At 50.7% G+C, this 14585-nt stretch overlaps 1 protein-coding gene across 2 annotated transcripts in view; it reads left to right on the forward strand.

Annotated features, from left to right (window-relative positions):
• RASA3 (RAS p21 protein activator 3) overlaps positions 1 to 14071 on the forward strand; it is a 124857-nt gene extending 110786 nt beyond the window's left edge. For both annotated transcript variants that reach the window (XM_081046095.1, XM_081046094.1), the window contains exons 17-24: positions 546 to 623; positions 1863 to 1936; positions 2788 to 2894; positions 3514 to 3596; positions 6935 to 7143; positions 8331 to 8434; positions 10842 to 11025; positions 12511 to 14071. In XM_081046095.1, the coding sequence (XP_080902221.1) occupies positions 546 to 623; positions 1863 to 1936; positions 2788 to 2894; positions 3514 to 3596; positions 6935 to 7143; positions 8331 to 8434; positions 10842 to 11025; positions 12511 to 12586 (915 nt within the window). In that variant the 3' untranslated portion in view covers positions 12587 to 14071. The remainder of the gene's footprint in view (positions 1 to 545; positions 624 to 1862; positions 1937 to 2787; positions 2895 to 3513; positions 3597 to 6934; positions 7144 to 8330; positions 8435 to 10841; positions 11026 to 12510) is intronic.
• The last annotated feature ends 514 nt before the right edge of the window (positions 14072 to 14585 follow it).

Genomic DNA, 14585 nt, shown 5'->3' on the forward strand with positions numbered 1-14585 from the left:
CCTGCACAAAAACCACCTCGTTTTCACATCCAGAAATAGTGAAGTGACCTAAATATGAAAACAGTGCTGAATGGGGATGAGGCATTAGGAATGGTTGTTTTGAAGGCTGCTCCCTGAGTTCTTGTGCTTTGCCCGGACTCCCATCCCTGCCGCCGGCTCAGAGACGAGGCTCCATCCCAGCAAACACATCTGGGTGCAGTGAAAACTTGTAAGCCTGGAGCACAGATGTTAGTGACCACATGGGGAAGTGAGTCACTCGTAACAAAGAGCTCACCAAGGACCCTTCCCCCATATAGTTAGCTTTTCAAAACACAGCGTAAGTGGAATCCGTCTTGTATGATCTTCGTAGCATGCTTCTGTGATTTAAGGTCTGTTGCAGCACTCATACCCTGTACAGTTACCCAGCGGTACCTCGCATCTTTCCCTTTGTTTAATTATCATAACTGAGACTTGTCCATTGTGGTAACTAAATCCATGCCTCTAGATTTTTCACATTTGGGCCATGAGCTCTGTCAGCCTTCATTAAGTGACCTGTTTCATTTTAGGCCAGTTTTAAGGAATCCTACATGGCTGCATTTTATGAATTCTTCAATGAGCAGAAATATGCTGACTCAGTAAAAAATGTAAGTATTTACATCAATTAACATAGACTTGCCGTGCCTTGTATTATATGTTGTTCCTAAGAAACAGAGTTGCTTTTTTAAAAAAAAAAATCACAAAACATAAAATCGACCATTAGCCATTTTAAACAGTTCAGAACACATGGTCCGTTGGGTTGTGCGACCCCCATTGAGTGCCAGGGCTCTGTTCCCCCCGGAGCCGCTATAACCTCCTCCCGCACCACTTCTCTTCAGAATCTGACATTTGGGGGCTCTCATTTTTTACTTTTTATGTCTACATTCTTTCTAAATGACTACATAGTCTACCTTCATAGAATTTTGCCCTCGTTTGTTCCACAAATTCTTATGTCCTGGCCCACCCCGGCCATTGGCTCTTGGTGCCAGCCCCCGCCACCGCCCCCACCCCTATGCGGAATGCCTCACAGTCACAGAGCCCTGGCACCCCAGACCTGGAGTTAGGGGCACAGTGCTTGGGGAGAAATTTCTGGATCCTAAAGATCTTTGCTTTTTTCTTCTGTTTAGAATCAGCCACACATACCGTGTTTCCCTGAAAATAAGACCCAGTCTTATAGTAAAATAAGACAAGGTCTTATATTAATTTTTGTTCCAAAAGAAGCATTAGAGCTGATGATCCGGCTATGTCTTAGGGTGTAGGACATTCAGGGAAACACGGTATTTATTGCTCAGAAATGATAAAAACCCTTGTCTAGAAGAGAAGGAAAGGAGAGGAGCTGGGGGTAGCCATCAGTTGATAGAAGGAATCTAGACAGGCCGTGGCACGGTTGAATTGAGCAGGGAGCCCCCCACCGGGCCAAACCACAGGGCCAGGGCTCTGGGGAGATGAGAATGGCAGGGAGGAAAGCCTGTGCTGCTTCAAATTCAATGAGAGATGCATTCTCTGGGTCACCTGTTAAAATACAGGTTGACCTCCAGGTGTTACCTGAAGGCTGGCAGCCTTTCAGGCCAAGTAACAGCTGAGGGTGCAGTGAGACCTTCCCTCAAGGAGCCTGCAGGAGGTCGGGTGGGGGCTAGAAGTTTCTCAGCCACAGTGGAGACCAACACAAGATCCCCACGATTTTCAAAAAAGAACCCACTGTCCTGGCACCTATTTCCCAGATTCTTCTCCCTCCTTTGTGTCAGAAAGGGGCACAAAGTATCCTGTAGCATCATTTCTGTGTAAGAATGAATATATTCAAGTGTGCCATTTCACCTTTTAATAGTCTGGTCTCTTTCCCACTTCAGTTCTTAGATTTGATCTCGTCCTCTGGGAGAAGAGACCCCAAAAGCGTGGAGCAGCCCATCCTGCTTAAGGAAGGGTAAGGCCAGCGAGTGCCACTGGGCAGGCAGGAGAGAAATGCAGTGGGCAGGGGACCAGTGGTTTCCCAGGTCAGAGGCACGCAGACCCTTTGTGGGCCATCGGGACCCGGGAGAAGCATGGCCCTTCGTCCATCACTTTTAAACTGCCCAAGACTAAACCAGGGCCTGTTAAACATGGCTTGTTTACTTTCATTTCTCTGTGTTTATTATCTGCTGAATTCGCAGAACAGAGAAATGCCCATCAGTGGGAGGAAAGAGGAATGAGAGACAACGACCCCTTAGTAGGCATTTCTGCACAGGTGGCTCATTCATGCCTCCATTCAAGGCCTCACCTTGCCCTCCATCAGCCCCACTCCTGAAGCACCTTTGGTCAGGAGACACTACAGCTCAGTACCTTCCAGAGAATAGGTGTTTATTTCACATCGCTGGTCTCTGCTTTCCAAAACACACCTGCATGGCTCTGTGATTCTGCTGCTAGCATTTTCTCTTAAAGAGCATCTCTTGCCCATATTTTCAGTGTAGGAGATGGGGAAGGGTTGGCTGCTTTGTTGGTGGTCTGATAAATCCACTAGGAGTATGTCACCACCTTGTAATTTAAAGTTAATACCAACACAGGGGCTAACCTTTTCTAACGTAGACACATTGGCCTTTTGATTTTTTAACCCTATCACTTGGAAATAAAATTACAAGATATTGAAAATCCACAGTCTGCATTGGGTATCACAAATACAAAAATGGCAAGTTTTTTTATTTTGCAGACGTGACTTTGGGCTGCAGACGGGGAGGGGGCTGTGGGACATGCCCCCGAGCCGTAGGACATTCACCCATCAGCGTGTCCTATTCACAATAGGTTTATGATTAAGAGGGCACAAGGACGAAAACGCTTTGGAATGAAGAATTTTAAGAAAAGATGGTTCCGCCTGACAAACCATGAATTTACCTACCAGAAAAGCAAAGGTAACAAGACAAATTTGCTTTTTCCTTATTTTTACATAGCTCTATTCCAAGGGACCAAAGCCTTGTTTAAGCCCCATCGGGGTTACTGTCTGCTTTTCTAGAGTGAAACTGAGAGTAGAGAAGGTGTGAACAGTTTCTTTAAACAAGAGAGCAGAAGAGACATCTACAAGGGTAGTCTGGGTGGCAGGTGGAGAGGAGCAGGCGTCCCATACCTTCGGGGGTAGGAATCAGGTTCTCACCAGACAGCGGTAGCCTTGTCCCATTTTGGCTGTGGTCTCCTGGATCTGAAATGACTCACATCTAGACCATGGAATGGTAAGAAAGTAATTTCTCCCCATAAAAAAAATGGTTCTTGGAGACGGTGTGGGATGAGAGGCTTTAGCATAGTGATAGATACAGGCAATGGGTGTTGTTGGGAACGAGCGCGTGAGGTTCAGGTGTTCTGTGAACACAAAGCGTCCTTCCTCAGGCCTTTTCTAACCACTGCCCTTCAGCCCCCTCATGCCTGTGGTCTGTCAGTTTCTTAACCGTCTCACCTGAGGAGGGGAGACCCGAACACCTCCTCCTAACTGGCGTTTACCTCTGGGCCGATCAGCTCATTAACCGCTCTCTGCCACAGGAGACCCGCCTCTCTACAGCATTCCCATCGAGAACATTCTGGCAGTGGAGAAACTGGAAGAGGAATCCTTCAAGATGAAGAATGTGAGTGTCCCATCTGCAGGCACTCTTTCGGGGCTGTCTCCCTCCTCTTCCACTAACTTCCCACCTCCCCTGCTTCTCCTCTTGGGGCCCCACATGACCTGGGTGTTCACATGACTCTGTGTGATTTTACATCTGAACCTTGGAGCAAAGCAGCCTGGCTCACTGTCCCTGCCTGGTGCAGCCAGGGCGGGCAGAACCTGCTGGAAAGTGGCTTTTCTGGCAGCTCCAGGGGTCCAGGGATCCTCTATTAAAGGACAACAGGGACAGGCTCTGGAATAATGTGGAATTTCTTTGAAACTGTTACTTTGATCTAGTTTTAAACTTACAGAAAAGTTACATGACTAGACCAAGGACCTCCGGTGTCCCTAACCCAGAATCACTGGTTTTGTCCCATTTACTGAGCATATGCCTTCATGCTCCCACCTCATCCATGTGTAATGTACATATTTTTTTCTGAACCACATAAATGCTTCAGCGTACTGCCTATAAACAAGGACATTCTTCTATATAACCACATGTAGTTACCAAAATCAGGACACCCGACACTTATGTAGTAGTCTTACTAATCCACAGTCCATATTTAAATTTTGCCAGTTGCCCCAATAATGTTCTCTATAGCCGTTGTTTTCTCCCAGGCCAGCATGGAAACCAGGGTCGCATGGTCCAGTTAGTTCTCTGTCGTTTCCTTAATCTGAAACATCCCTCGGCCTTTCACCTGTGTTGTGGCCTTGCGTTTTTGAAGCCCATAGGCCAGTTTTTGTGCACATACATCAATTTGGGTGTCAGATGGTCGGCCGGGTAGGTGTGAGTGATGAGTTTTTGTCAGGAACCTGAGGTGCCTCGTCCCCTGGGTGCATGGTGTCAGGAGCTGTGGCTTGTAGTTAATCAGTGACTTGTGGGGAGATGCACTGGACCTTGTCAGTGTCCTGTTCCTCCTCAGATTCTTCCCCATCCACAGTGGCTTTCTGACTCCGTTATTCCCTCGCCACTTTTTCTTGGCTTTCTACTGTGCGTAGCTTTCTCTTCTCCCCCGTGACAATTTATTCATTTATTTGTGAGGACTGTAAGGACGCCTAGGGCCCCATTTTATTTGGAGGCTGGAGTCCTGTTGCCCTGGGAGGATGGCCCGTAGCATTCTCCATAGCACACTGCCTCCCTGCATGGAGCGGCATTTCCTCCCTCACTCGACAGGCTCTGCGATGTGCCAAGTTCCTGGTTTATCCAACTGTACCCCGAGTCGGGCTCTGCCTCCTGGGAACTGGCCGAGGCTCCAACCCATCCTCTTCCCTCTCCTGAGTCTGTCTGCCTTTCATTCACTGACACAGCTCAGTGGTCTGGTATTCAGTAGGTGCCTAAGGCCGCACTAGGTCTGCGGGGGACACTGTGGGTCTGTTCTGGCTGGGACGGGACTGAAGAGTCTCGAGGACCTCGCATCTCCGTCGGGTCTGAGATTGGCCCCGTGGCCCACCAACCAACCAAGTGGCTCTATCCTGTCTCCTGGTCAGCAGACAGCAGTTCCTGTCACCCTGTCCTGTCTTCTTAACTCAGTTCCTGTCCCTTCCCCAGGACTATTGGACGCCATTTCTTTGGCAAGCACGTGACCCTGTGGCAGATGTGGATTTTTCTTTCCCTGGACCTGAGTGCTGTTAATTAACACCATTGCACCTGCTCCAGGAGCTGGAAGGCCTGCCTGCCTCCTTTGCAGGCAGCATCCTGTCACCTCACTCTCTCCAGGATGGGGGGCTGGGAACACTGTGCCCTTAGTCGGCGGCATTCCCAGACGTTCACGGAAGGATACAAGTGTGGAAAACGTCCTGGAAGCAGCTGTGAGAGCTGTTTCATTTCATCAGGCCCTTAATTTAGGTTGAGAATAATCCCCTAATTTTAGCATCGTTATTCATCGGTCTGTTTTTTCCTGCTGCCTTCCTCAGAGCCAGCTTCCCATGGCACTCCTAGGCTAACGTCCTGTTGCATTTGGGAGACATTTTTGAAAGTTGGTTGTGTGCCAAGCCCTGTTGGAGAGGCTAGCCTGTGAAGACAATCAGGACAAAATACCTCCTTCTGAAGACTCTCCCTCCATTGGGGACCAAAGCCATACACAGATTTGTGCCTTATGAGGCCTATGCAATAATGCAAGGCGGGACAGGGGACTTTAGTCTCTGGAAATGAGCCCTGGCTATTCACTCAGGAACTTGGACTCACAACTCCTTTTCCCAGAACCCATCAAATCCTGTTCCTTTCTCTTCTCCGTGCATAGTACCCCATCCCTTGGAAAAGGCAACCATCATCTTTCTGTTTTTAAAATTCTTATTAGTTTCAGGTGTACAAAGCAATAAGTTAGACCACTCAAAAAGTGATAACCCTCTCCCCCAACCATCATCTTTCTTTGACATCCTCATGCCCTCAGACAAGTCCAGCCTGAGAGTCTCCCAGGGCTCTGTCTGCCCACCTCCTCTGCTCACCCCTTCTGTGTGCAGCTGGACTGCTACTGCTGGGAGCACCCGACCCTCCCTGCTGACCTTTGTACCGACTGTCCCTGCTGCCCCAGGACCTGTGCACCTACTGTCCCTGCTGCCTGGGACAATTTTCATCCTTGCTTTTCCCCTACTCAGCTTAATTAACTCTTAGTCACCCTCTGATCTCAGCTGGAGGATCATTTATTTAGAGGGTTCTATACTGATCCCCCATTAGGCTTCACCCTCAATCAGTCCCCTGCATTGTGTGTTCACTTTCTCTCTCTTGTTGGCTGGAAGCCCATGACGGCAGAAACTATTTTGGGTCCACACTGTGTGTGTCCCCAGGTCTTAGGACAGTACCTGGTACTTAGAAATGTTTGTTGAGTGAATAATAAATAGGAAAGGCAGTGAAGGCTTGAAGACTCATGAAAGAAGTAAACGTGCCTGGAATGAGGAGGAAGAGTCACCAGGGTGGTCAGTGGGGAAGGAAAGGGCCTTTCACATGGAGTGTTACAGCAGCACATGCAAAGGCCCTGAGGCAGGTCTGGACATGAGGACAGGAAAGTGGGCAGGATGAGCTATGAGGTACCTTACCCAGCAGCCCACCCCAGCTTAAAAACTAAGGGAGCCCAAAGAAACCAGCCCATTTATGTAACAGCTACAGTCAACTTCAGTAGGTCCATTGGGGGAGATAATCCGTTCTACTCCTTTGCTTTCCACATGGAGATTCCTGATGCCCCTGGGCTGTCTAAGCTTCTGGATAACTCCAGATCCTCCCACTGCAGCCCCTGGGCTTATAGGTATCAAAGCTAATGACCCTTGTTGCTGCCAGCAGCAGCTTTTGCTAGGCGGCCCTCCTGAGCTCGTGCTCTGTCTCCTCAGATGTTCCAGGTCATCCAGCCTGAGCGAGCGCTGTACATCCAGGCCAACAACTGCGTGGAGGCCAAGGCCTGGATCGACATCCTCACCAAAGTGAGCCAGTGCAACAAGAAGCGCCTCACTGTCTACCATCCCTCCGCCTACCTCAACGGCCACTGGCTGTGCTGCAGGGCTTCCTCGGACACGGCCCCCGGCTGCTCCCCCTGCACTGGGTAGGTCTGTGCTTTTCCAGCCTCCTGGACCCTCCCAGTGTAGCCAAAGTTATCCGACTTGTGCACTCGACAGGGAAATTTGGTCAAGGGGTCAAGTTGGGGCTAAAACATAGCCCCTGCCCACTCTGTAAACTGCACACATGCAGGCTGTCTCCAAGGCTGTTCTCTCAGTCATCGAGGAGCCGCCATAAGAGAGAGCCCCTGGGCACCTCCTCACGAAGGCTCTGTGTAGACTGGCAAGAGCTCTGAGTCTTCTGGGGTCCTTCTGCCCCTGCTGGGAGTTGGAGCCATCCTTAGGGAGGGACAGGGTGGGGAGTGAAGGAGGGGGTTCCGCGCAGAGAGAAGACCTCCCCCTAGGGGCAGGTTTTCCTGTCTTGTTTCTTCTAAGAAGAGTCTGAAAGTATTCCACCCTCCTGATCACACCCCCTTTAATTTCTCCAACTGACATACCCTTCCCTCCTTTGGAAACGGAGGCAGTCCTCTTCCAGCCCCACCATTAGCTGGGCCTCTTGAGGATCATTAGAGGCTCATCTCTGCCAGTCCTAGAAGGTCTGGGTGCCTCAAACCCGGCTGGGTGCTCAGCCGGTCTGTGTGCCCCAGAGACTTGTGAGAACAGTGACAACTGCTGTTTGTTGTGGTGGTGGATGTGACGAATCCCCCAAAGCTCTCAGGTGGGAACAGGAGCTATGGCTTCACAGATGAAGGAGCTGACTCAGCGTAAGTCCCTGTTGGGTCCCGCCCAGCAGTCTGTGACTGAGTCCCAGCCTGTCTCCCCAGAGGCTGAGCACCGTGTCAGGCAGAAGGACCACTGCTGCATACATGGCAGGAGAAGGGACCCGTCTGTCCCCACTGGGGCAGCCAGCTGACCCTTCAGGGAGAACGGCCCAAGTTCATCTGTCAGAGCTGCTTTTATTCTGGGTTATTTCTTTTCATAGCAAAATAAATCTGCCTTGTTTGCTAGCTGCCTTGGCAGATCCATGTGTATGAGAGACCTGCACGTCTCCAAGGTTGGATGGCTACTTTTGAACGCTAATGAGCCATTTCGTAGACCACACCACATGTCCCAGCCCCGGTTGGGGATAAGCCCAATGTCGGATCACTCTATTGTCTTTAGTGATCTTTAAAAAAAAATCAACATCATGGTTAATAGCATTGTGCTTTCCGTTCCTCTCCCCGTGTTCGAGCAGTGGCCTCCCAGCAAACATCCAGCTGGACATCGACGGGGACCGAGAGACGGAGCGCATCTACTCCCTGTTCAACTTGTACATGAGCAAACTTGAGAAGATGCAAGGTAAGGACAGGATGAGGTCCAGCCGCTGTCACACAAGATCACAGGCAGCTTTGGGGATGCCTGGCCGGGGTCCCGATGACACATGGAGCTTTCTGCCGAGCTGACCCAGCACAGGCATACCTCATTTTATTGTGCTCCGCCTTGTTGCGATTCCCAGAGATGTTTTTATCAACATCGAGGTGAGACCCTCCACCAGCAAAAAGACTATGACTTGCTAAAGGCTCAGATGTTGGGTAGCATTTTTTTAGCAAGAACATAATTTTAATTAAGGCATGTACATTGTTATTTTAGACGTAATGCTATTGCATACTTAATAGCTGAGAGTGCAGTGAAACATAGCTTTTGTATGTACTGGGAAACAAAAAAAATTGTGTGACTTGCTTTATTGCATCACGTGCTGTATTGAGGTGGTCTGGAAGGGAGCCCCGGTGTCTGCGACACACGCCTGCAAACCCCTCTGAGCCTCTGTGGTCTGTGCGGTGTTTTCGTGTGTAGCACTGAAGGGGAAAAGCTTTCTGCAGATTAGGCATCTCTTTGGGGGAACATTCAGTACTCGGGACCGTGGATGGTCAGCGTAAACTACCCGTCGTCTCGTCTGCAGGGCTGCGTCTTGCTCATGGGCTGTTGTAATGTCAGTTGCCTTACTGAAATCAGCACATACACACTCTGGCGTTTCCCGAAGTCTTGGTTTTTTAAATGTTACTAAAGAGGAAATGCAGTATGCTTATTGTGATCCGTTCTAGTTGATGCCAGTTTTATTTGCTCTTCTTCCCTGAGCTTAGCTCATAATCTATTTAACAATCCAGTCAACAATTTTGCATCTGATAACGTGGCTTATGGACTCCTCCTTTTTCACATTCTCAACACTAAAAACTATTCACTCACCATTGGTCCTCAGACCTCCTCCAGGGTCTGGGCCTCCACTCCCACCACTCACCGGCCCACACACACTCTTTGGTGCCCTGGGATGGGATTCTTCAGGGATTCGCAGGCCTCGATTCAGAAGCGGCTTTAGCGTCCGCTGTGAGACAAATTGGGCAAGTCGCACACCAGGCAAGCCCTTATTTCTTCTTCTGTGAAATGGGGCAGCAGTGGCACCAACCGCACTGGGTCAGTTCCAAGACTGAGTGAAGATAAACCCCGTGAAGCAGTGAGCATAGTGCCTGGAGAAGGACTGGGTCTTAGCTGCCTGTATCTTCATCCTTCTCACTAGCACCACCATTCGTCCCTTCTCTCAGGGCCTTCAGTGATCCCTGCTATACATCTAAGCTGTAGAAAACTGCAGATCCCCTTGTCAGCCTGTTCTCTGCTAACACTGCACATGTCCCGGCAATGAGAATTTCTGTGGCCTTTCACATGTTTCACAACCATTGGCTTGTTCAGGTCTTAGCCCTCTTGACCTGTCCATGGTGGCTGTGGCATTCCTTTGCGTCAATCCTCTCCCTCTATTTTTACGACAATAGCACCCACGACTCACACTTCTGTTGGGCCCCAGGCCAGCGCCCCTATTTCCCAGGGGGTTCCTTGAGGCTTTGGAGTTGAAGTAACTTGCCCAAAGGCAAGCAGTTACAACAAGCAGTGGCTTTGAGGAGGAAATGCAGGCAACCTGTCTCCAGAGACCATAACCCTGTGCTTCGCTTAAGAATTGAGAGATTTCTCCCGAGTAGGAAGGGGAAATCTCTCAATTCTTATTGAAAAGGAAATCTCTCAATTCTTATTAGGAAGTAAAAACAGTAAAGTGGACATGGGCGCTTTCTGTGCTAATGAACTAGGGCAAGGAGCCCCCTTGACGCTGGCTTACCTGGGCCAGGTGCCCTGCAAAGAACGTGTTTTCCCACCTAGTCTGTCTGTGGCCCTGGAGTGTAGGACCCAGCTCAGGTGTTTGGGTGTTTCCTATGGATGACGAAGGGCTTCTGCATGGTCTTTAACAGGAGTGAGATGAGAAAGTTACCTGCTGAGCAGGTGGGGGTGACAGAGGTTTTAGGAAACGGCTAGCACAGCCCGGCCGAGAAGTGACATCCTCCAGCTCATCTCCCCAGACTGACCCAATGTGTGACCCAACGGGGTTTTGCGCTAGCCTGGCCCAGTGTTCAGGAATAGATGTCTGTTGTTTGTGGCTTGGTGAGCCAGTAGGGTGTGGACGGATGCAGGTCCCCTGGGACAAGGGCTGGGACCCTGCCGCTCGGGGCTAGACACTGAGAAGCCTTGTTTCCTGAGCCCTGGCTTTCTAGCCCCACAGGATTCTGCTCAGTGTTGGCTGGACTGATGGGAATGGGTGCTATTTCCGGGTGCATTTGCATGTGAATGGTCAGCCTTTTCCTGAGGAGTCTGCTTCAGATGAGGGCCGGGGCAGCCTGTGTGGGTGCTCCCACTCACACTGCCTCCGGCCCTGTCCCCGGCACTGCAGAGGCTTGTGGGAGCAGATCTGTGTACGACGGCCCAGAGCAGGAGGAGTACTCCACGTTCGTCATTGATGACCCCCAGGAGACCTACAAGACACTGAAGCAAGTCATCGCGGGAGTTGGGACCTTGGAGCAGGAACACGCCCAGTATAAAAGGGATAAGTTCAAGAAGACCAAATACGGGAGCCAGTGAGTATGGCGCCCGGTCACATGGGGGCGTCTCACAAGGGTGTGGGTAGCTGGGGAAGGGACCGCAGGGAGCCCAGGGGTATGCAGTGCCAGGCCTGCCCAAGAGCCACCTGTTTGCAGCATTGGGACTGAGCAGGCTTCCTGGCTCCTTCAAAGCAGGGCCTCACTTGACTCTCCCGGGCAGTGTCCTGGGGGCAGCACCTCTCTCCCATCCTCCCTTCCTGCCTCCTCCTCCTTCCCACCTCCTGACTGTCCTGGACCTCTGCTCTCCTGCCCCCGCAACACATTCACTTCCAAAATTAGGCTTTCCTGGGCCAGTGACCCTGCCCCCAGGAAGTTCTGCACCTTTTCCCTCTCTCGAGCTAGCTCCAGGCTGGCCCCCATCTGCGTCTTGTGAGGGAGGGGTGCGGGTTAAGAGATTGCAGACTCAGTCGGGCCACTTGTGTCCCTTTCACTCCCTGCTGGCCCTGCACCCAGAGACACGTCAACCAATCTGCGTCCCTCCTGCTGCTCTAAGAATGGAGCGTAATGAGAACCTCATGAGCTTTTGGAACTTTGGGTTACATTACATTAAGGTCTAGAACAGTCCTTAGAGGCTGCCCTCGTTAGCATCGCTGCCAGACTTCCCCATCTGGTAGGTGTGCCCATGGACCACTGTGGCAGAGCCCCCCCACTCCTACAGTCTTGGACGGGGCAGCCCCACGTGGTGGCAAGTCCTCCTCCTCCCTGCCCCTTCCTTCCTTCCTTCCTTCCTTCCTTCCTTCCTTCCTTCCTTCCTTCCTTCCTTCCTTCCTTCCTTCTTTCCTTCCTTCCTGACATGCTGTGGGTTTGGGAAGGGAAGAGGGCTCTGGGAGTTGCCTGCTTGGATCAGGTTGCTCACGGATGCTGAGGAGCCAGCAAGTGCCTACCAGGTGCTGCTGACCTGTCTTTGCTCCTAGATGAGTCTGTCCTGACTCCATAAACGTGCACAGCACATTCCATACCCTCTTCAACACCCCTCTATTGAGAGTCCCCGTTAACGTTCTAAAAATGTTGCCATTTATTAAACATAGTAAAGCCATGGATTGAAAACAGCCAGAGAAGCTGGGTCTTGTTTCCTGCGGTAGCAGCTGTGCAAGTGCCCAGGGAGCAGACAGGACTGAGCGCCTGCTGCACGAGGCACGGCCCTGGGTACCAGGCATGCAGCAGACAGCACCGTGTCCTCCTGGAGCTCACTGTTCCCACACGTGTGTAGGTGCACTGCACGGGCTCTACACGCATGCTCCCATGTACACACATGACCCATATACACTGTGATCAGGGGGTGTTTCCAGAAGCGTCTTCAGGCTAATTCTTCCTTTGCTTGTCTGAATTTCTCATATTTCTTACAAAGAATGCAACTCACATAGATAGATAGGAAAAAGACTCTTAAAAAGTGCATATGAACCCCAGCAGTGGAGGGAGGCTGTGCCTCATTTTCTCCTCTCTCTCATTTCCCCTTTGTAGGGAACACCCCATTGGAGATAAAAGTTTCCAAAGCTACATCAGGCAGCAGTCGGAGGTCTCCACCCATTCCATTTAAAGTCTGCAGGACATCCCATCCCAGGATGGCGCTATGAACTGCACCAGGAAAGCCACCGTGTTTGGAAAGGAAGAGGGAGAGAAAGACGAGAGTGCAGAGCAAGTGAGCAAAGGGATCCACACTTCATCTGCTTGTGTAGATAACCAAGGTCAAGCTAATGGAACTTCCGAGACTCTCGAGGAGCCGTTTTCATGGTTTTCATGCACTTTATTCGCGCTGGTGGGCAAGTGCCCTGAACTGGCCATTCTGGACCCGTTCCGGCGAGGCCTCGCCCTCTGCAGAGCGTGTGCTTCTGTCTCGTGCAGTACTGCCTTTGCTGGTCTCCTTGGTGCCTGCACCAGGAGCCTTCTGGCGCTCTAATGTTCTGCTTCAGCATAGCCGGGACATACAAGCATTACTCTTCTCCTATGAGCCTGCTGTCCCGGTGGCCACGGGCCAATGGCCTCCTGGTTTCAGCTTTTGATATTGGTGTTCTTCCTGACTGGAGGGTCAGGGTTGTGGCTGGGATGTGCAGAACTGCACGGAGATCCCAATTTGAGAACGCTCTTGATGGTTTAGGGGTACGGGGTGCTGCAGAGCGTTCCTGGTAGCGGTGGTATCCAAACTTCTCTCCTGGAGGTGAGAGGCCCAGTCCTGCCTGCTGCTGAGACGCACCCACAGCCTGCACATGTCCCTTAAGCTGGCAACAGGCTGATCTGGGATCTGTGCAGCCCCCACTGCGAACACAAGTTGTGCTGTTTTGCTGTCAGTGGGGCTTACAAGTAGAATCCACATTTGCCACCCCTTGTGGAGTTTTGGGGAAGATTTTAAAAATAGAAATGTGCATCATTTTCAAGCTGGTTTTTTTTAAATGTTTTTAATCATGTCTTTGATATAAAGTAACTCAGACCATCCAAACTTGGGCTTGTTAAAGGGGAAAGTGCTACAGTAGGGCAGAAAAGGGACTGGGGTACATCTAAGGAAAGCCAGTTACAGGTCTTCCAAAGAAAACCGAACAAGGGAAGAAACCCTGAGCTTGCAATGGGAGGCGCCTGGCCGTGCAGACACCCTTAGACTTCTGGAAGAGTATGACGTGCGCTGTGTTTCTGTGAAGGCCCTAGAAGCTGTCAGGGCAGTGGCGAGGCTGCTTTCTGTTGGGGTGGGGAGCTGTTTGTTGCGTTTTCCCACAATCCTCATGGCCGCAGGCGCTGGCATTGGAAAGTACTGTCCAAACACGCAGGATCCTGTCCCCTTGTGCCCATCTCTGTTCTTGTTTGCAAGTACTGTCCTTCAGACTCAGTCTAGATGGCAGATAGGAAGGAACCTGACTTATCACAAAAATGTTGGAGAAAACTAGTACAAAAAATAAACTTGGGGACATACAACTGTTAGGCTGCACCAAACTGCAATTTTTAACATGGGTTTGTAACTTAATGTTTCTGTTTATAAGATACTAATGATTTGTGATGTATTTTAGTGCACAATTAAAACAGATGTTTTATTCTTTCTGTGGACTTGCTTCTTTCCTAGGAGTGCCCACTGATAATTGCACACGTGGGAGATGGGATATGTGTGGTGGAGCCAGGAAAGTAGGGAGCTAGATGACATTCCCGTGATGACAGATGAGGTCCCTCTGACATGTGAGGTCCCTCCAATGACAGGTGAGGACCTCCTAATGACAGGTGAGGTCCCTCCGATGACTGGTAGGTTTCTTTTACGGGTGAGGTCCAGTGGTGGGGTTTTGGGTTGAGCTGGAAACAGTGATAGTCTCGGATGGAAAGCTGTGGGGTCGGGCACTGTGGGGCCATCGGAAGGTGCTGTTGGGAACCTCCAGTGTGAAAGGAGATGAGGGTCCAGCTCAAGGAGGGTGGGAAAGACAGGCTCCATCGTGTGCCACTGTCTGAGAACACGACAGTGGGCCATGAGCTTGAGGACCAGACAGGCCAGCCTCCCAAGAGAGGAGGAGCAGAGGGTGATGAACCTTGAGTGCCATTGAGCAGAGGCTGTTGTCCCTCCCAGA

The sequence above is a fragment of the Rhinolophus hipposideros genome (assembly GCF_964194185.1).
Source record: "Rhinolophus hipposideros genome assembly, chromosome: 4".
Lineage (NCBI taxonomy): Eukaryota > Metazoa > Chordata > Mammalia > Chiroptera > Rhinolophidae > Rhinolophus > Rhinolophus hipposideros.